The following is a 22,084-nucleotide window of genomic DNA, read 5'->3' as shown; positions in this document are numbered from 1 at the left end:
GTATATATACGCTATAACATAATGTCGGCAAAGGGCACAGTGTGGACATGTTGGAGGGGGCGAATGCTGGTTGTGTTTTAACTCCTATATTTGGTGGCTGTGTTTGAGGCAGCCTGCAGCCAACTGGTCTAAACTGGGTTGCTAGCAGCCTCTAGTGGCCTCCAACCAACCAACCCTCACACAGTCTCTGCAGATGGGTGAGCTTTTTTCAAACAAACCCCCCACCCCAAAAAAACGCACACATACAGCTCATGCATGTGTCTCCGTGTTGCCTTTTTTTCTGTCTGAATAGCCATTTAAGTGAGACTTCTCTACCTGCAAAAAGCATTGATTGCGCGGCGTGCAATTGGGAGTGGTGTATTTTCTCAGTACAACATTTTTGCACAGTGAGGTCAGGTTCTTATTCCCTTATTCCCAATGCAACATGCCGGCGCTCACTGAAAACACACAGGCAGGCAGGCAGGGAGGCACCAGCACACACACACACACACACACACTTTGTTTCCCACAGAATTAGACTCACGGAAAAAGGGAATTTAGACCATCATGAGACAGTAAAACTCGCCATTAAAGCCCAGACTAATGACGTTAGCAGCCTGCTTTACCTATTTAGAGGTCGGGGAAGGTCTCGTATACATGTGAACACACCAAGACATGCACAGATCCAGCTTCCTAACCCAAACATGTCCCCTGGTCTTCTAAAAATATCTACTGCTCTAAAATATTGAATAACTTTTGGACCGCGTCTCTTATCCATATGCTTTGAAACTCATATAAAGTGAAGTCTGTCTGCTTTTCATCAGTAACATATGTCTTTTTTGGGGCAGTTAAGGGGTTCCTAGTGAACTCGTGTATCATCTGCAATGATTAGTCACAGAGCCAACATAGCTGGTTGAAGCCAAGCTACTGTTGTTCATCCTTGAAAGGATGATACAATTCTCTGAAAAAAGTCCTGTGTAATGATTTAGGAACCATTCGATATGCCACTTTTTCCAGACTGAAACTTAAGGATCTCCAGAATCAAATGATGTATTACCCTTGATGCTAACTAGTAGAATAGAATAGGGTGGGAAAAACAAAAGTCAGTGACCCAAACCCTTGAGAAAGAAAGAAAGAAAGAAAGAAAGAAAGAAAGAAAGAAAGAAAGAAAGAAAGAAAGAAAGAAAGAAAGGAAAAGATAAGTATTCCACAGCCACTCTGCAGCCTCCTCTTCCATCGCTGGAGAATCCATCACATTAAAGCTTTAATGCTAGAATAACAAAGCATCCATCATGCTGAACGCCGTCCCAGAATACAGCGAGCCATTCAGGGCAGAAGCCTGCAATTCTCTGGGCGCGGTACCTGCGAACCGGCCCGACATCACTCAGTGCGGAAGGTAAAGTTGGGGAGCATGTGATAAATACAACGAGCGATGAATGAGGTTTTCATGCATATGCTGGAGAGGCAATCTTAGAGGGGGAGAATAAGGAACCATTCAGTGGACAGGTTTCCCATCACCCTCTTCTCTTTTGGCTGTCCGCAGTACTGCCTGATGTGAATTTACTGCCAGGGGGGACATTAGTTAAATGAATAGGGAGGCGAGTAAACACAAAATACGGGAGGAGATGGAATAGGAGGAAAAGGGAGAGATAAGAAAGGAAGGAAACTGAAAGACAAAAAAAAAATAGGAAGAAGGGAGGAGACTGAAATGAAATACAGGAAAATGAACAGGAAAGAGACAAAAAGGAGGGGAAAATTAGATGAATAGAGGGAAAGGAAGAGAAAGGAAAGAAAAGGCAAGGCAAGAAGAGCAGCCCTGGCAAGAGATGAGGAAAGATTCAATGAAATAAAGGAGTCAAAGGGAGACATTAGGACAGATCTGACGAGACAGAAGGAATGAAAGAGGAGGGAACAGAATTTGCATCGGAGGAGAGGAGAGAATACAAGGAGAGACACGAGGAAAGATTCAATATCACAAAACGAAAGGAAACAGAGAGGAAACGAAATTGAAGGGAAGACGAGGCAGGATGTGGGGAGAGGAGAGGAGAGGAGAGGAGAGGAGAGGAGAGGAGAGGAGAGGAGAGGAGAGGAGAGGAGAGGAGAGGAGAGGAGAGGAGAGGAGAGGGGAGGAGAGGAGAGGAGAGGAGAGGAGAGGAGAGGAGAGGAGAGGAGAGGAGAGGAGAGGAGAGGGGAGGAGAGGAGAGGAGAGGAGAGGAGAGGGGAGGGGAGGAGAGGAGAGGAGAGGAGAGGAGAGGGTTACCCCTCCGTAGTACCACTGTAATTTCACCACAGTAACGCGAACGGAGAAAACCTTTACGCATCATCATCATCATCATCATCATCCCTCCACCTCCCTCTCTGTCCCCCCCCCATCCTTACAAAACCACCTCCTCCCGTTGTAACCCGGCCCCCGTCATGGGGGGACCATGTGAGCCGCGTTGCCATGGAAACTGAACACCTCACAGCGGTCCTCGGAGGGAAGACACACAGCCTTACCTCTCCACTTTCACCTCCCAGTCGGTCACGTGAGCGAGCTCGAGTGCTGCAGCTGGAGCGACAGGCTGAATGGTTGTCATGTACACTGCAAGAAGTGTGCAGAGATCCTGTTTCTCAGGCAAAATCCTCGTTTATTTATTGGCCCAATCATAAAACCAAAAAAAATGACATGGGGCCACTGAAAGGCTAAATCCTTAGAAACAGGGCCACTTGGCAAATTTGATGAGACGTTGCAATAATTGGCGACACAAGTCGTGGGAAGTTTAAGAGATAAAGCTTATGTTTTATTACATATAGATATTACAAGTGGAAATGTCATGTCACAGCAGAGGCATGCACTGGGAATCTTGCTTTTTCTGACTGCAAATCGCACTTGTAGAATGCATTGATGGAAAAAGGTGAATATTAGTGCTAAATTATTGGTTTCCTAAACCTTCGCCCCTAACTCTAATCCCAACTACAACCTTTACCCTTAACCCGAGCCCCTAAACCTCATCCTCACCCCAATCTGTTAACCAGAAACCCCAACATCTGCCTTAACTTCAACTCCAACTCTCGCCCCTAAAGGTCCAATTTTAATGTTGGTTCAAATGATGATGATTTTGGGTTCCCGGGTCATCATACACTGATGCCTTAGGTTGGCAGATTGGGCTGGCCACCAAGCCAGGGCTTGAATATTTTATTAGCTGGGAATGAGAATCGGAAATGAATTAACTTACACATTGGATCTTCAACCTTTCTTTCAAGTAGTCTTAACAACCCAATAAGTAAAAAAATATATATGTATATACTGCAGTAAAAGTATTTCACCTATTTTCACAGAGAAATCACCAAAAAAAAAAAGGAAAAAGAAAATGATTCTCAGGACAAAAATGAGAAAACTGCAGTGATCAAACGACATTTTTATCATGAATGTTCCGACCAAAGTAAGAGGGACAAGGGTACAAGTGTAGCCGGGCCTCAGGGTGCAATTTCCATACCTTAACACGGGTACATCCCTGGTGGCAAGCATATGTCCCATTATACAGTGTAGGTACAAGAGTTGAAGATGGACTGAACCACTCCCCACTATAATCAAAAAAATGGTGCAAAAACCTTCATTTACCGCACCGGGTTTTGATTTAAAACCAATCGAATCCTCTTTTCACGCTGAAGACAAAAAGGCCAGTGCTGACAGGACAGGCTGAGCACAAGCTGTGACTGAATGAACATAATGGGTTGGGGATCCATCGCACCGGGGTCGAGGAGATATATAATGAGCGTGTGCGTGTGTCCGCAAAGGCACTAACAAGCTCCACACACAGTTACGCACACATACGAGGGAGTGCGACAAGGGGAGTGTGGTGGGATTGAGCACGGGTGTAGAGATAAGGAGCTGCGGCAGTGGGGCGGGGGGGTTGCTGCTGGTGTTGGTGCTGGTGGGAGGGTGTTGGGGCTCGGAGAGATGGGCGGCTGCAGCACTGCACGCTACGGCGTCACCACGAGCTAAAATCCCATCGTCGCCAGACTTTGTAACACCAAACGGTCCTCATACGCAACGGCAGAGAGCTCGCAGTCGAGGGAGAGTTACAGCACTGCAACACTCAAGTTTCAAACCTTTTTTTCTACTGGTATTCATGCACAGGATCGAAAGCTTCTAATGGTGCAAAATAGACCCAAAATGAGGATTAAGATAAAAGATTTCTGGGCACATGAAAGTCCCAAAAGGTGTCTTTACTTTATGATAATATTCACAGTAGGGGACAGATTATTTTTAAAAACTGCTGAGGATGCAGCGCATTAAGCTGATTTGGTCAGTGTTTCCTGCCTGAGGACAACTGCTGTAAAAAAAAAAAAAAAGGTCTCTCTTTGCTCCAGAGAAACTCATTGCATGTAAAAAATAAAAAAAAAAGAAAAAGGCAGGAGGGGAGAAAAAGAAATTACCTCCTTAAAAATCACATTCATCAGGGGGATCACCTCAGGCGCTGGTCCTGGTGTCCTCGCATGTGTGAGAGGAAATAGTGCGATTTAGACATACCAGAGTTGTTACACATGATTGATTATCTGCTAGAGAAGAGCAAAAAAAACAAAAAAAGCAAAGACTGTGGTCCAGGTTTTGCTAATAACGTCGGCTCTGGGGAAACAGACAAAGAAACGGAGGGTGCATTCAGCTGATACCAGTCGATGAACTCCGTTTGGCCTTTCTCGCTCATACACATGTGCGATCCGACCATCGGAATATGGCGCAGCATTCAAAAGACTCACCCCCCCCCTTCAAAAACGAGCAAATACAGCATGACATGCAATGGCAGGAGATGAATGGGGGAGAATCAAGAGCTCTTCCTTGGGAATACGCAAACCCCCAATAATGGTGCATTACAATTCTGCAGTTGTGGAAGCAAGGTGACCCGATGTATCAGGAGCAACTATTGTTTGTTCCAGGTGGTTGCTGCAAGAACCTGACATATCCAAAAATCTGATCCCAATGGTTCCCCATCATCCTTATCTGGAGCAGCTGCTTGGAGACCACTTGGAGATGTAACACTGACCTTGAATCAGCACTTAGAGGGACACCAACCAGTCTTCCAGAGCCCATGGTCCATGACCAGTCGCCAAGCTCGTTTTCACAGCTACGTCATTTGGTGGTTTAGGTGAAGCCGGCATGTAAGCATGCAATGGTCGGGTGGTATGACAGAGAACGAGGCCCATCCTGATGTATATCACATGCACGGTGAGAATTCCAGATTATTATTATTTTTTTTTGTCTAGAAGAAAGTCACCTGCATGGGCTGAAGTGAGACATGTAAGACGACATGTGGAGAACTCGTCCTCTAAGTCCACTGAATCCCCTCTCAGGCTCCCAATCGCAGCAACCCCTTTACCCCCCCTCCGTGAAGTCTTACCTTGTCTCGCTTGGCCCCCCGCAGAGGAAAGAAGCAGGCGAAGAGGAACTTGCCCCAGCTGATGACGGCAGCCAGGCACCAGTTGAGGCGAGCCATGCCTGCGTCTGTCCCGTCTCGTCTGCCAGCCTCTTATCTCTGGGATAGGATCCTGCAACCCCCAGTAAAAAGAACGGTGTCAAGCGGAAAAAAAAAAAAAAAAAGACCCTGCAGAGACGGGAGACCCTCTTGTCCTGGTCCGTGGAGCAGAAATGATTTGAAAACCTTCCTTCAAGTCAGGCGACGACTGGGGATTTATTTTCCTTTCAGGGTTTTTTTTTTTTTTTCTTTATTGGCAAATTTGGCTACCTGTCTGGTTATGTGTCTGCAATTCCAATTTGTGTGTGGGGAGGGGGTGAACAAGGGGGGCCACTGTGAAGCAATTGGCGTCCCACAAACGGACTAGACCCTTGGATGGTCTAGAGGGACCCAGAGCATGAAAAGCTTAAAACTGTCTTCCCGTCTTTCCATCCATCTGTCTCGCTTTCTCTCCTTTCGTCTCCTCTGTCTTCCACAGCCCCCCGGTCTAGATGAGTCAGTCCTCAAAGTGTGATGAGCACCGTCGGCTGCATAATGCGAAGAGCCCGTCGCTGATCGACGACACTGTTACACATACACACACGCACACTGGCATGCCCCCCTCGCACACACACATTCACGCACGCGTACGCTCGCCTGCAAAAAAAAAAAAAAAAAGCAAAAAAAACGCTGTCCTGGCACATACATCCACAGGCAGAAGAGCCCCCCTCTTGTCACACGGCTCTCCTCCAGGCTCAGGATCCCCGGTGCTTCGCGCTCACACACTCCGCTCACACACACTCCACTCTCTCTCTCTTTCTCTTGCTCGCTCGCTCGCTCTGTGCTGCTCTCTCACACACACACACACACACATGCACTGATGCTGCAGCACTTACTCAGCCAGCGCGGGAGGAGGGGAGTAAAAAAAAAAAAAAAAGAGTGAGGAGGGGGGGAGAAAGAAAAAAAGAAAAAAGGAGACTGGGAACATAACGGTTGGAAGAGAGAGAGAGAGAGAGAGAGAGAGAAAAGGATGGAAAACAGAAGGGGGGTTTCTGTCGAGAATGACAGATTGAGTGTATTCATTCGGTGTTTATATTTCAGAGTCGCCGAGGAGAAGACGGCGACGCGGGTATGAAACAAAAGTGCGCATCAAGTAGTGATCACCGAGCAGAGGTGGGGGGAGCGACGGCATCGACTGAAAGAGTGAATGGAGGAGTCAAGATGGATGGATGAGAGGCATCAGGAGAGGGGAAGAATGAAAGGCAGCGAGTCGCAGGAGGGAGAGGAAGGAGGGGAGAATGTGTTTTGAGAATATTGAGCGGAGAGAGTACTGGTGAACACACACACACACACACACACACACACACCGGCATGCGCAATGCACACACACACACACAGACACACAAACGGACACGCAGCAGCCGTCACGGTGCAAGGCGGATACAAGGCAGGCGAGAGGGTGAGATGATTGTGGTGTGTGTGTGGAGAATTGGGTCGAAGGGAGAGAAGGAGGGAGGAGAGAAAGAAAGGATGGAGGACGACAGAAGAGGGAGAGGAGCGAGGGTGTTGAATCATTGTGTCCTGGGTGATTATTTCCCTCGCTCTCTCTCTCACACACACACACACACACACACACAACTGCAGGTGGTGCACAGGCTCGTTCACTGTGCTGCAGTCTCTCTACGCTTCAGTGGGAGCACATTTTCACTGCAGAACGCTTTTCTCTGCTACACCACCACCACCACCACCTCTCATCCCCATCCCCATCCCCAACCCCTCCCACCCAGCACACCACCGCCACACCAACGCAATCACAACACATCAAAGCAATGAGCGAGGGAGATAAAGTGTAGAGAGGATGCTGTTCTGTCAAGCAAAGCTAGCTCAGCCCTGAGGGGGGGTGGTGGTGGTGGTGGGGTGCAGGGGGGGGGGGCTTCGGCAGGGTGTTTGGGGGTGTGTGGGGGGGGGACATAACGCAAATTGTTTTGGCCGTATGGAAATGCAGTGGCAATAAAATAAATACAAATCTCTCCACTGACGGAGAACTGCTCCCATCAGAGCTTCTCTTCATATCATCATATGTGCTGAAATCTGCAGTCAGTACATGTGTCAGCGTATTAATAAAGCATGTCGTCCGTCCACACACGTGTAGCAGCTGGAACAGAAGTGTGCATCGACGGCTTTGTCTCGAAACGCTTCTCAAAAAATTAAAATAAAACGTGTATTAAAATACAGAGCGGTTTAATGCAGATACTCAGTTGTGCATTGCTGCTGCTCCTGCTGATTGAACGCATGAATTAAAATCCAGCGCAACTTCGGTTCGAATAGCACATAAAAACATAAAGAAGGATGATTCCAAGTGAGTCAGTTCAGCCATGAGCTTCAAGATTTGTCAAGACTTTGGGACACACATCTTCCACTTCCAAGAACTCTTGACGAAGCCTTCGTCTGCAACTTACTCAGGTGTCATCATGTGACCTTGACCAGGTTATTGGAGGCAAAAAGAGTCAACACCCACCACAACCATTCCACAAGCTAAAAATCTCAACTTTCTTACGAACTGGACCTTTAAGATGCACCCCATAAAAAACGACTGCGTTGGTATACGACATCGTTTGCTGATGAACGAACAAATGAATGAAATGAAAAATCAGTTGACAAACAGGTTTAAAGAAGTACTGACACGCTTTTTAAGTTGCACCTCTTTTGGCAGCTATTCTATTCTATACACCAATTCTAACAACTCTGCAACCTTCTTCAGCAGATACAACCCACTCAGGTGTCATCATGTGACCGTAGCTGAGGACTAATAAGTTATCACAGGATAACAGGAATCAACACCTACCGCAAGCATTCAACATTGTCCCCCTTAAGATCTCTGCTGAGACACCTCAAAAGGCAGAACTCACCTGGAAGGAATGACTGTGGTTGGTATATGACATCCCTGAGAAACAGCTGCGATGAGCACTGGTCAAACAGCAAAAATGGCCCCCGGGGGAAAAGACTGAATAAGCACCGGAAGCAGACATCAGCTGTTTGCAAACAACAGACCACGACTGGTCACGGTATCGACCGGGAGTAAGCAGACGGCTGGAGAAAGATCAAGGAAGACACTCACATTTGACACCACCTTTGAACGGAGACTTGATGCTCCGGTACGATCAGCTACCTTTTCCTCAAGGTTGTGGTATAGAGTCATTAATTCCTGTAAATCCTAAAGGTTGAGAACAACAATAATTTATTCAAAAAAACAAAGTGTCTAACTGCTGCATTGCATTCTGGTCAGCTGATGCTTATGTTGGAGGAAAAACAAATTGGCGGATGTACGATGTCAATATGAGGTTGATACAAAATGGCAGCTCTATAGAAAGAATGCCTTGCTGAGTGATGGTCTGACGGGCCTAACGCCAAAACCTGACAACCTGTATGTGTTTAATGTTTTAGATCCGGGTGCTGTAGGTAGAAAAAAAATAAACATAGCTAGACATCTATGCTTGGCTACAGGAAAAAAGAAAAATGTGCCACCGAAAAGCAAATGGGCCCAGAAATGCAAAGCAGACAGTGTATTTTTCCCGTTATGTCAATGTTATTGATGATGTACTGTGGACCTGCTTCTCCTGCACTGAGCTGCTTCCCTGCTTTTCTTTGCAACAGCATATATATATATATATATTTCTTTTTTACAGAGATATAAAACAACTTATATATGAAAGAGGAAGCGTTTTATATGATTTTGCAGTAAAATAAAAACATATATTTAGGCTCTGAGGTATTTTATTGATGAAATATTCTGTCAAGTCCTTCTTCATCAGTTCTATATCGTTTAAGGAGGACATACTGCGTTCGGCAGATGATCGGGGATCGGGGTTTTTGTACCGCACATTATTCTACAACAGAATGTACTGTACATCTCAGTGTGAGACTGGGCTCGTGTCCCATTCTCTTGGCAATGCGCTGACCTCTCTCATTAGGCATAAGCAACTTGCATAATCACTGCTGACTTCTATTGACTGGCCCTGTCACGCCGCCTATCCGTTTGACTGGAAACCCTGAGAAAAAGCGCAGGCTGCCAAAAAAAGAAGAAAAAAAAAACTCTCTCAACGACTTTCCCCTGTCATCCGCAGCAGGATCAGAATCTATCATTTTTCACCAAGTGCACAAAAACCGTTGGCTAAGACTGATTGATGGAGGTTTTTCTGGCGACATTGTCTATCAATATCTATCAAATGTTACCCCTTCTATCCACACATATACAGTTTAAAATATTCAAAGAGGTTAAATTCTGTCCATTAATGTTGTTTAGTGTTGTAATTTTGCCTCGACAAACTTATAATGACCCTCTCTTCAGGTCTGAAGGCTCACCTGCTCACTCTTTTATCTTCTGTGATTTCATTAGCCCGGAGCAAGGTTATGTGAATTTTTCATCGCGTGCAAACAAAATCTGATCCGAGGTAATTCCTTTCACAACAAAAGATTGTCATGAATATTTGATACAAACGGGGGCATTTTTTTCTATCAAGCGCCTCGTTGATTCAAACGAGTGATCAACACATTTTTGTCTCCCCAGTTTGAGGAGATTACAGACAAATGTTGATTTTTTTTTTTGACAATCTGAGACAATCTCCTGTTTGTATATTTGCAAATTCAAAAATGTATGTGCTCTCATTGTGGCAATAACAAACAACTGCTTCTATTACAGTACTTTAACCATGACAGCATGGTCGAGTGGAAAAAGGTGAATTAGCCAGTGCTATCATTTTGGGTCATATGCTTATTATGTTGGCAGCTAAGTTAAGTTAGCTGCTGGCCAGTGGTTTCATGCTTACAAATGTTGAAACACAGCTTTGAACGGTGGTCTCTGGCTTGGCTACCATCCCCTCCTCCTCCCTCTATCATGAAAGTCAACTCATATACATGTAGTCTGAACGTGATATGACACAAGTATATAATGTTGATGTGATGTGTACAAAACTGAATTCATCCAGGGTTTGCAGGAACAAAAAAAGAAAGTCAAGATTCAGTTCTGTAAGTGGGCAGAACAGAGAGCAGGATGGGATTCGTTGGTGTGCTCAAGGACAGTTTCACAGACAGATTGAAAACGTGACCTTCCGCTTGTGAAGAAGTCTGTCCCATCCAAGAACAATCAAAATCACATGATCGAAATAATTAGCCAAAGCAGCTCACCCTCTAGAGTTTGCAGGCTCGTGGTGAAGTCACGCCGGTCCTTCCTGGCTGCGTCTGACAGCTGGACATCGCAGCATCCGACGCTGTACAGGAAACACAAAGCAGAAGGAGGTGCAGAGTTTAGTTTTCTGCACCGGCATCCCATTCACATTCAGAGCACAGAGTGTGCACTGTACTGAGCAGACAGCAGATTAGGTCCCATCACACACCTCATCATTCACTAACACGCAGACTCATCTGCCTTCCATTTCTCTACCACTCGTCCTCACATTCCCTTCTGTTTTCACTCTCTCCTCACCTCCGTTTCATCTCCTTTATTTTATTTCTCCGCCTTTGTGCCCTGTTCAGAGTACCAGCCTCCATCTTCACAACAAAAAGACCCAGATTCTTTTTTTGCTTTTACCCTCTTTGCTAGTCGTCCTCTCTCCCTTTGCCTCCTTTTAGATTCAGTTTTAAGTACTTCCATCAGCAACAATCACGACTATTTTCACACCTAAACAAATTAGCTTGACTGTTCTTTGCAGCGAAAGTGCAAATCTCCAACCCAAAACAAAACAAAACAAAAAAAACACATGTAACATCAGCACACTCACACACATAATACAACCTCCCGTGCCCTTGCACTGCAGGCATGCCAGTCCTGACTCCCGGGTGCAGGGTGCCATACATAATGCATAATAATACATAATAATGACGACACCTCGTTGTTTCAGAAATGTCCCTCTTCATCACATCTAATCCAAGAGAAAGCACTGCAGAGACAGAGGTGACCCCCATGGCCTGTGATCAATGATTCAGTCTATTAAGTGAAGGTGCTTTGATCAGTAATTCTCAATGACGCCGGATCATTGCACTCCAGTGATCCTCGAATGATTCAGTGTTTTAACCAACTGTTTGAAGCTAAACTTGATCTTTTCTTGTAATTGCTGTTGTTTCTTGAAAAACAGCGGACGATCGGGAAAGAAACAGGTAAAGGTTGAGATCTCGCTGCTCCACGCTGTGGATGTGTGGAGTCCGTCTCCGCCGGGAAAAACCTCCAGGTGACAGGTTCGTCTTTAGCGGGAGCAAATTATGTGCAGGGACAGGGAAGCACTTGGATGCGCTTAGAGTGGAGGTCTATGAGCGGTGACACTTCCGGGGCCTGCTGCCAAGGGAAACTCAGTTATCCAGCGATGTCGACTCCCCTCCCCCCAACACACACATATGCACACACACACACACATAGACACACACACAGCAGCGTCCAACCTTTCTTCCAACCCCGAGGGAGAAGGAAAGACAGGAGGGAAGGGGTGATGATGAAGCTATCGACAGAGAAGTGCATCTACACTCTCTTAGGGCGCTCGCAACAATGTGATCAATTTCTGCTTGCTTTTACTTTTTCAAGTTTTCAAGACATCAGAGGACAGATTGGATGTCGCTTTAGTTATTCTTAGAGTAATATTTTGATTGTTATCTGCTGATAATTTTGCCAATTTATCAATTGGTTGTTCGGTCCATAAAATGTAAAAAAAAAGTTAGAAAAATGTCGACGGGTGTTTCCCAAAGTCCGAGATGACGTCTTCAAATGTCTGGTTTTGTCCACAACACAGAAATATTCAGCTCACTGTCACAGAGGAATCAATAAACCAGAAAATATCATCAGAGAGATTTTAGATTCATTGATTATCAAAATGGCTGCTGATTAATTTAACAGTTGTCAACTAATTGATTAGCTGATTAATCGTTGCAGCTGTAGTTCGCATGGGATTTATCTTCCACATAATTTTGGCTAACCTGGGGTTCTGTTTGAAATCTGCCTCATTTTCCATCATCAGTACTCATGTTTCTTGCTCAAAACCAGAAGGAACACTTGCCAAACCTACAGATATACACTCGCTGTTAGAAACTAGTATTATTAACAAGTTACTTACGCATTTAAGTTTGCTTAAGAGCAGCTCCGAGATGTCTACTAATGTTTAAATCTGAACTATTCTTCTGTTTTAATCCATTAATTATGTGTAATGTCTCTCGCATCGACACTTGTCATTTCCCAAATTCACTCAATTGTCGCTATCGAGAATTCCATGTGATCGTTTGTCAGTTTTCTGTCTTACAGTCTGGACGAGGACAGCTGATCTGGGTTCAGTCACAGCAGGCAGAAGGTAATCAGTGATGTAAATACCCCTGATAAGCTGCAATCAGGTATCAGCCAGACGACAGCAGCGTAATGCAACTCAACAGCACCGTTATCGTCGCAATCAGCTGCAGTCCGAGGCCAAATTAGAATCGACCCTGTGACTCTCCTCTCCATTGCTTTAAACCATCTGCACTTTGCAGCTTTCACCTTCTCCGGCCATGAATGGCGAAGGCGGTGGATCCTTCTTCGGCTTCTTGTTGTGCGGATTAACACAACAAATGTATGTTTAGCTTCTTTACAGCAAGTTTGATTTATTCATATTATTTTCAAACCGCTTTCACCGCTTCAAATCACGCTGCATGTGAAGGACATTACCGGTCTTATAATTGGTCAGCACTTCACTGACTCCCCCAAGCAAAGCAATAAAATGAACATAAACCTGCAGTAGAGCACATAAATTAAAAGAATTCTATCAATGTCCATCGAAACAAAATCCAGCACAAAGTTCATAAAATCTAATTCATTGTCCTCCTTCTGGCCATTGCAGGATGTGTGCCTGGAACACAGCAGCAGGATAGCGCACTGTGGCTATTTTCATTTGGAACAAGCTCGGAAAGAGCCTGAGGGGAAGCTATCCACCCCCTCCTTATGTCCGAACATCCAGCTCATAGCTCACATCCCGCTGCTGACTTGGCCGTTTTCCAGTAGGGTTTGTGGCGTGCTTTTAGCCCCGCTAATGTAGCTACCTATGTAGGTTAAAGACCCCCTCGTGGTCGACAAACACACCAGTGCCAGGGGAGACATCTCAAGGTGAACACGGTGTTCAGATCATACGCTCCCCCCCCTTCAGAGGTGGCAACAATAAGTAGGACGGAAACAACAATGTCAGACAGACACAATTCAGCTGTGATTGATTTCCTCTGAGTGGAATGGGACAAAAATGTTAAATTCGATTGCTTATTGCCTGGTCTGCGATCACATCTCACAACATCGCCTGCAAGTAACTGTAAGCAATCGCATGTTTTTTGCTCCCTGAAAGATGGAACCTTCTCCATTTAATCCCCATGTCCTGTCTGCTGTGCTTAGGAATTTGCAGACCCCTTAATTCCCTAAATGAGCCAAGCAATCGATAGGAAGACTACGGGATCTTACTCAGTCTAATTATACACATTTATCACCAATCACAGCCTTGGATTTGAATACTGACTGCTGAGAATCTGCTGTACTGTAAGGCAAAGTGACAGTCCACTGCAATCCAGTTCATCCGTAAAGCAAGACTCAGCAATGTGATATCAGGGAAGGAGCAATTTGCAGTGCCAGGGATAAAGATGAGTGAAAATAACCATGAAGCCAGAGGGGGAGGACGGAGAGTGGAGACCGAGTGTCTTCTGGATAATCGCAGAACATGCTTTTCAGATTGTATGAGAGCAGAGCAGCACATCCCTTCACACTCACAGACGTTCACAAGAAAGCGCTTTAATCCAAGCAATTACTGTGCAGCGGGAAGATGCAAAGATCTGTCCGGACCAGTCTGGAGTAGACTTACTGGGCTTTGGAGATGGAAATCAACGATGTGATCCTGTGTTCTTGGCAAGGGAGTTCTTGCTAGTACCTAACTACACCTAAACGAGAGCAGACCTTTTGTTTCAAGGGCACGATGAGGCATTTCTCTGCGAGTTTGTTTCCTTTTGCTCCATCAGTCAGCAATCGGAAAAAACAGACTATATCACATCCACGCTGCTATAAGTCATGGGTTATTAAGTCCAGTGATGGAAGTCCACAGAAAGTCTGCTTGAGGGCCTCTGTGGATTGGATGTATTGTAGGATTGGTCCACCCTCAGTGCTTGCAGACTGAACACTTGTCCATAGGTTGAGCCTTTAACCTACTTTTGGCCATAACGTTGTAGGTTCGGCAATATGTCTTGGAATAACTAAAATTCAAAATTGGAGGTCTGAGAAGCTGTTTGATTGGACAAAGAGTTCTAATGTTTTCTAACACACCAACCCAGTCATTTATACATCAGGATTTAAACAGGAAATGGTAGTATGAACATGTAAGAGTGGACATACAGGAAATAAAACTGCTTTCTTGCAAAAGAAAACAGCCTACCACATGTCTTTTTCGAACAATAACAGCTGGTCAGAGTTTCTGGGTAAATATCTCTACGTTTGAAGCGGCAGGCTTGTGTACACTACACAATGATGGCTTGAAAGCCAAGGTGCTGCTTCATGTTTTGCTCAAATATGTCTTTGTCTGGACACACGTACAGAACTGGAATTTGTCTTGACAGCAAAGTACACTGTAGCCTTGACTGAGAAATACTGAGAGAAAGAGGGCATACAGGGGATGGCCAGTACTAAACTGTCACAAAGAGTGACATTAAATTTACATAGTGACACTGGAGTCGGCCTGCTTCTTAAGCAAATAAGAACATTCTGGAAATGGGCAGACAAAAAATGAGCAAAGGCAAAACACTTCCCACTCGTCAGACACTGGAGCAGTTCCCTTCCCTCTAAATCTCCTTATCTCAGCTGAGAGGCAGAGAGAGGAGGGAAAGGGACAAATGGGAAAGGACAGTGCAAAGCAGTTAGAGAGACAGAGACAGCAACACATAGAGAGAGGAGGAGGAAGGAGGGGGTCAAATTAACAGCAGAGACTGAAGGTGGATGAAGTGAGAAGATTACGAAGGAGAGAGGGCTGCTGAAATGGTCGTGGTGAAGGAGAAAAGATATTCAAGGTCCCATGAAAATGAGAAAGACCTTTCCCAGTCTGTTATTGGGTAATGTTCCACTATGTGCCAGAACTGCTGCATGTAACATTTAAGTTTTGAATATTGCTGGTAAAATTACCAAAATCGCTTTCCCAGTGTTAATTAAGTACAGAATATTTTCCACGGGACCCCAAATCTTCCTTCCCAGTTTCTATTTTTCTTGACTGCCATTATTTCCCATGTCAGCTGAATGTTTTTATGGCCATTATGAAATCAGAAGAAAACATTTTTTAACCCTTGGTTGACTTTTCTTTGTGTTTGATTGATGCCATCCGGCCTACCTGTCATACCAACACCAACCAACAATGTATGAAATGGCCAAATATAATGTATCTGTGGTTGTGACGTTTTGCTTTTAGTTGTTTTAAATTAGGGGTAAAACAAATGTGGTGATGCCAAAACTGACTGCAGATATTAAACAGTCACACAAGGTCCTTGTTAGGAAGAGATAAACAAAGGTCACCAACCAAGGATGTGAGATTCTGTTCTCCCTATCACTGTATTTTGGCATTTTCAAAGCCAGACTGCAGGACCAAATTGGGTCACGACTCTCTAATACAAAACAAGGTGACATGAACTGCATCATTCGAGGGTGACAACATGTTTATTATTCATTGGATGTGTACTGATATGGGACGACCGATCAACCTTCCCTTGAGCCTGAAACTGTGCGTATGTGCAGCTGTGTGGCTACAAGGGTACACGTGCATATGTGTCTTTGTGTATAAACACGTCAGCTCCCACTTTGTTATATGTAAGTTTTCAGTTTTACATGTCTTAATGTAACTATAATGTCTGTTTTTAGATGCTGTGCACTGTTCGACTGGGTGCACATTTAGCACAGAACTACTCAGTCCAAATAAGACGTGAAAATGCCAGATTCTCCTCTGTCCCCTTAAAAAGCTCTGGCAAACCCCGACCTCTTTCGTGGACAGAAAAATGCCGACCAGATATTAGCAGAGACATTTCGAGGAAATCAGCGAGAGACGCAGAGACCTCTACTCTCCTTCAGAGCCAAAGCCATGAGAGGCAGTGAGCAATGTGTCTCTCCTGAGGGAATTATGGGAAATGAACCGTTCTAAAGGCCTAGTATATCCAACGGGACACGACTTCAGGCATCGCTGCCAAAGTGTCACAACACTGGCAGGCCACAAAGCAAACACAGACACACACAGGCTGCATGGAAGCTACAAAAACACACAAAGAGCATTCAAGGCTGCAGTCTCGGAGGGATAAGCACATTTTACAAAATTGCACAAAATGTCCCTAAAAATATCAAAAAAAAAAAAATCAAGGAGTCAGTTTGCAGGGTTTCTATTTTGGTGACCAAAATTGCTAAGATGGATAAAATTCTGCACACAGTATCATGCATCAAAGCCAGCTGACACTCAGCTGACCGGCCGACGATGATGTTTTCCGTTGACGGCTCCTCTGCCTGCCTTTGCCTGGCGCCGGTGCACTGTTGCCATGGGAGATGTTTATGTAAGCCATGCCTAATCCTGTTAACTGTTACTGCGGCTGCCGAGCAGCACAAGTGTTCGGCAATGCCGCACTGCAAAAAATGTCTATCTTTAAGTCCTTTCATTGAGTGCTGAGTTAGATTTTTTTGACAAAGGAAAACAGGAAAAAGATAATTTTAGGCTTTGAATGGGGAGAGAGAACAAGGGAAGCAACGCGGCAAGAAGGGAAGTGATCGTGTGCAGACATTCACATTCTGTCTTGAATTTTTATATATACATGTGATTAATTGCACTAAAACTATTCAGATATTTTTTGTTGGTACTTGAAAACTACATTTCATCGACAGCAAAGTTGAGACATTTGCGAAGAGGATGAGTATAACATTTTTCAATCGCTTATGAAATTATCTAATCAGCTTCGATCAATGTCTGATAAAAATAAATACAAATAAACAATTTTTTCTGTCTTCTGTCCTACAGTCCTGGTGATTCATGACTATTCGCATCAGGAACAGGAGGGACAATGACTATGTTTACTTGTACACATAACAGACCAGTAATTTTCCAAATATAACAATATTCTGAATTTGATAAATTATTCAGATGTTCAGAATTACGCCTTACTCAGAAAGTAGCATTGACAAGTGTGATACGCCGGCCTGGACCCTCACCAGTGTGTATTCAGTACCAAGAGATCCACAGACGATGCCATATCCACCGCCCTCCACTCAGTCTTCACACACCTTGGCGGTCACATCGAGAGAACTCTACTGTAAAGTATGCAAGAAACGATGACAGTTTATATTTTGGGAGGAAAATAAACAATCTTGCAGAGTGGTGCAAAGGGAATAGTTGATTTTAGCTAAAAAAAAAAGGGAGGTCAAGACACAGAACTGTCTGCATCACAGGAGCTGAGGTGGAGCAGGTGAACAATTTCTAGTTACCTGGCAGACGCATGCACAAACGGATATTTATGAAATACTTGGACGTCAACTTCAATTTCTGGATAAGCAACACTGACCTTTACAAAAAAGGCTGTTGAATGGATGAAAGAGAGAGTCTGCGTTTGTTAATCTGAGTACGCATGGCTGCGTGTAAACAGGAATATTAGCGGAATATTAATTTTCACTGGCTATGTAAACAGCTTAGTAGGAATAAAGTCCTGAATATTTTTTGCATGAAAGCGTGGTGGCTGAGAAGAGACAAGGCAGAAGTTATCCTCATCTCATTTCCTTCCGTGGAGCGTAACGCTGCCACTAAAATGGATTTTTTTTTTTTTCTGGACAGAAGCATCACGGACCATAAACCCCCACCTCACTGCCTTATCTTTAACCTTCACCGCTGTCGTAAAAACACAACCTTTAAATAATTTTCTAGATGATCATCCTTCAGTAACGTGAGCATAACTTAGGTATTCCACCATCTTCTGAAGGGAAGGAAGGAACGGCAAGGGAGAAGTCTAAGCCTAATTATCCCGATTAAAAAGCAGAGAGTATGAACGAGTCATACAAAAGAGGATTATACAGACATGAAAGAGGAGAGAGTGGGAGAGGAACAGAGCGGCAGAGAAATGGGAGAGCTCATGTAAAAGGCAGACGTGGATGATGAGACGTCACATGCGTGCAGTCTATACGCCTCACAAAGGAGATTGGACCGGGAAGCTATGCATCGCTGTCTCCTGGTCTCCTCCCCCCGTTCTCTCCACTCTCTTTTGCTCCATTAGCTTTATTACAGTCTCTTGGCTGAGGAATCAGGCTATTGTACAGTTACTTGATCATGAAGGTCAACAAAAGATCCATCGTGGCTTTGAAACTGGCCCACAGTCAGCTGTGGGGGGGGGTTCCTAAAGCCATCGGTGGCCCTGGTTTGTGACAGACACTCGTGGTCACATGAGTATGAATGCTAATCCTCTGGCGCCACCATGATATTGACCTTTAAGATTTTAGTGAAATGTCCCAGCAATTCTTCACTGGATTGCTGTGAAATTTGGTACAGATCTCCTGATTTTCATCGAGCGCCACCTGAACGACTTTTCCAATTAGCCTCAGCTGTGCTAAGTGCTAATCAACAAACACTTGCATGCATCATCAGCATGTCAGCATTGTCATTCAACGCATGTTAGCATTGCTGACGTTAGCGTGTAGCTCAAAACGAGGAGTACAGCCTCACAGTGCTGAGGTTTGCAGATGATTTCACCAGTGAACAATTAACGCAAATTAGCTTAAAGGAACATTTCACTCAAAAAAAAACAAAACAAAAATTCAATCAGTACATCTTTACTGTCATGCTGACAGAAAGTCGGGTGGGGTTTTAAAACACATTCAGCATTTTTTTAAATCAATTTGGTATCTTGGTGCTTTCGAATGCATTTTAAGTCCAAACTGTGACAGAGTCTTTCTGAACACCTCTCTCTGTAAAGAAATAAAGCGTGGTTGAAAAGTAAACTCTTTTGTGAACTGCCTCACGAAAGAATACTTCACACGGATTAAAACCGATACAATGGTTTTATTCCCTCGCTCAAACAAGCAATACACACCTCAACCCCCTCACCTGCCCTCTCTGCTCTGTGCCAGCGCTGCACAGCAGCCGGGCCTCCAGCCCATTAAACACAGTTTTGTTCTACTCAGCGCGCCATCATCACTCTGATGCATCTGCTGATCACAGCACGGAGCGGAACATTAAAACACAGGCTCCTCCAGCCACCAGGGGACCCCGGACTCCTGCCTCATCCCAAAGCTCCTGAACCTCCTCCTGTTCATATCTCCTGTCCAGTTGAACAAAAAAAAAGAAGCCCTGAAAGCATTTAGTTGGCAATTATTACTCGGAGATCATAGATGAACAGGGCCATTGCTTGACCTCATACTCAAAGAACCATATTTTCCTGAAGGCTAGGTCACACTATAATTTAATGCTAATTATAATTCAGACAGGAGCATCATGACCCTCAGTGCAAATTAGCCTTTAGGGTGAACTGGCTTAATCCAAGACAATTTTGGTCATAAGCATAGGCATAAATCCCAGGCAGGATTAATATTGTCTCAAAGCTGCATTTTCAAATGATTGTGACTAAAGCATGGACACCAGAACCGAACTGATGGATTGGGCCAGGTGCAGACAAGTACTTAGAGATGATGTCTATGTTTGAGGTGGGTTTGTTCCCATCACCTGACATGGTTTACACATGTCTGCAATCAGGGTAAACATGCAAGCTTTAACCAGGGGGACAACAGAGTAACACAAAGTCCTTCAGCTTACATTAATTATGTTGCGCTCAAGACAAGACCAGATGCAAAACTCAGATTGCCTGTCGAGTTCAGGTCAGGCTCTGTTACGACTCTCTTGGACTCACTCACATCGCAACCCCTGCCGTTTGCTGGTGGTTAGCTGACATTTGCTAGCCAGCCACAGTCCCATGAACCCGTGTTCGCAGCCGTTAGAATTAAAGTCGTGAGAGAAAGCTGGCAATGTAATGGAGGGTTTCTCTCTGACCGACTGTTTGTTAGCAGAGTTATAGCACTGCGTCATGTCATGTGTTTGTCCCCACCAAAGTTGATATCAGATTTACACCCCAAATCATAAGAAGGCTTTTTTTTTTAATAGCACAAATCTAAAGCTGAAAGAAAAGGAAATTAAATGAGCATCTGTTTTGTTTCGTGACTTAAAGAATGTGATTATACATTGCAGGGGCAGGTGAAGACTGCATGGCCGCATCTTGTACACTCTGCGCCATAAAAAGCAAAACTCAAGATAAATCGGATGGCCTTGAGCTTGCAGCGGGGGGGAAAAAAATCACCTGGTTCAGCACAGCCAACATTTTCTCATTTGCTGTGCAAATGAAAACATGTACATGGATAAGCAGTTTTGTGTTTCTGGTGATAGCTATAGTGAGAAAGGACTGATGGGTCGTCCCAGCCGACACAGCACAACACAGCAGCTCAGTCATGTATAACATTTTCAATCCTAGAGGTCCATGTAACATCACAGCGACACACACCATGATTCACCCTGTGTCCTTTAACTACTGCTTTAATGCTGAAGCGTGCAGTGAGGTGCAGGAAGTGACCATTTCGCTCCCTCATGTTCTCCCCCTTTTCCCATCAAAGGTCAAAGTGTATGTGGCTCCCGTTGGACGATGTTGGCTGCCGGCATCTGCCTAATGTCTGGTTTAACACAGACGGACTTGCTGTCCTGGTATTTTTTTTTTTCCTGATGCCAGAAGCCAGGAGTGCAAAACACGGTTTAAATCTTACACCAGGCTCATTAGAGGAGACACGAACCAGCAGCAGCCAACCAGCGTTTTCGTGCCAGCTCAGCAGAAGCAACAGTGGGGCGTCAAAGTTGACATGAAAAGCCGTGCCATGTGGTTGTAGGAGCTTGGATTAGAGACCCAAAAAAACAAAAATTGAACAAACACACAGAGCATTTTCAAATTTTGCGATGTACGATGAGAATGACTGTGCCTACTGTAAATTTCACCATTCCGGGCAAAAATAAAGGTCGGAGAGCATCTTAAAACATACAGGTCTTGAATACAATCTACAAAAAAAAAAAAAGATCCACGGAGTAGATCCTCAGATGAAGAGAGAACACCAACACTGGCAGCAGCATGATGCTTCCTACTAACGATCACGACTATCAGTGGAGACGGCAATGCATGTGATTTTCCACGGAGCACAGTTCACACTTGATGGTGAATCCAGACAGCTTGACACAGAGATCAAGACATGTAGCAGTAGAACAAAACCCTACGTCAAGCCAATTATACTTTATATGATTTGGAAACAAGGAAATACATCCACATTGGACAACTCAGCAACACATGATTTATGTCCAATGCCAATGTTCAGCACCAGTGCAGGAAATCATCTGTCCAATAAGTGGCAGAAAATAAGGGTTGGAAGCCTGGTGTGACCGACTTTTAGATCCTGTAAGCCCTTGGTCTCTGAAACTGTTCCACATGAGACCCAACAATCAACAGTCTCACAAATCGGACCTTTAACTGCAGACACAATCTTTCCACAACTTTAACCATAGTGTAGTAAGCATGCAAGATATCGTCCTTAAGTTTGGGTTTATCCTAATGGAGAAGATGTTCTCTGGACTGAGAAGGTAAAAGTTTCATTTAGGCTCCGCTGTCGA

General features: G+C 44.6%; 1 protein-coding gene across 3 annotated transcripts in view; it reads right to left on the bottom strand.

Annotated features, from left to right (window-relative positions):
- tns1a (tensin 1a) overlaps window positions 1-10,661 on the bottom strand; it is a 93,251-nt gene extending 82,590 nt beyond the window's left edge. For 2 of the 3 annotated variants that reach the window (XM_037090766.1, XM_037090765.1), the window contains exons 1-2: window positions 10,596-10,660; window positions 5,358-5,505 (exon numbers count right to left, since the gene is read on the bottom strand). In XM_037090766.1, the coding sequence (XP_036946661.1) occupies window positions 5,358-5,453 (96 nt within the window). In that variant the 5' untranslated portion in view covers window positions 5,454-5,505; window positions 10,596-10,660. Of the gene's footprint in view, window positions 1-5,357; window positions 5,506-10,595 lie in introns of all 3 variants that reach the window. The other variant, XM_037090769.1, reaches the window with a different exon arrangement.
- Window positions 10,662-22,084: the final 11,423 nt, after the last annotated feature.

This window comes from Acanthopagrus latus, chromosome 24, assembly GCF_904848185.1.
Source record: "Acanthopagrus latus isolate v.2019 chromosome 24, fAcaLat1.1, whole genome shotgun sequence".
Classification (NCBI taxonomy): domain Eukaryota; kingdom Metazoa; phylum Chordata; class Actinopteri; order Spariformes; family Sparidae; genus Acanthopagrus; species Acanthopagrus latus.
The sequence above is the reverse complement of the archived record's forward strand: the minus strand, read 5'-3'. Positions and strand labels throughout refer to the sequence as shown.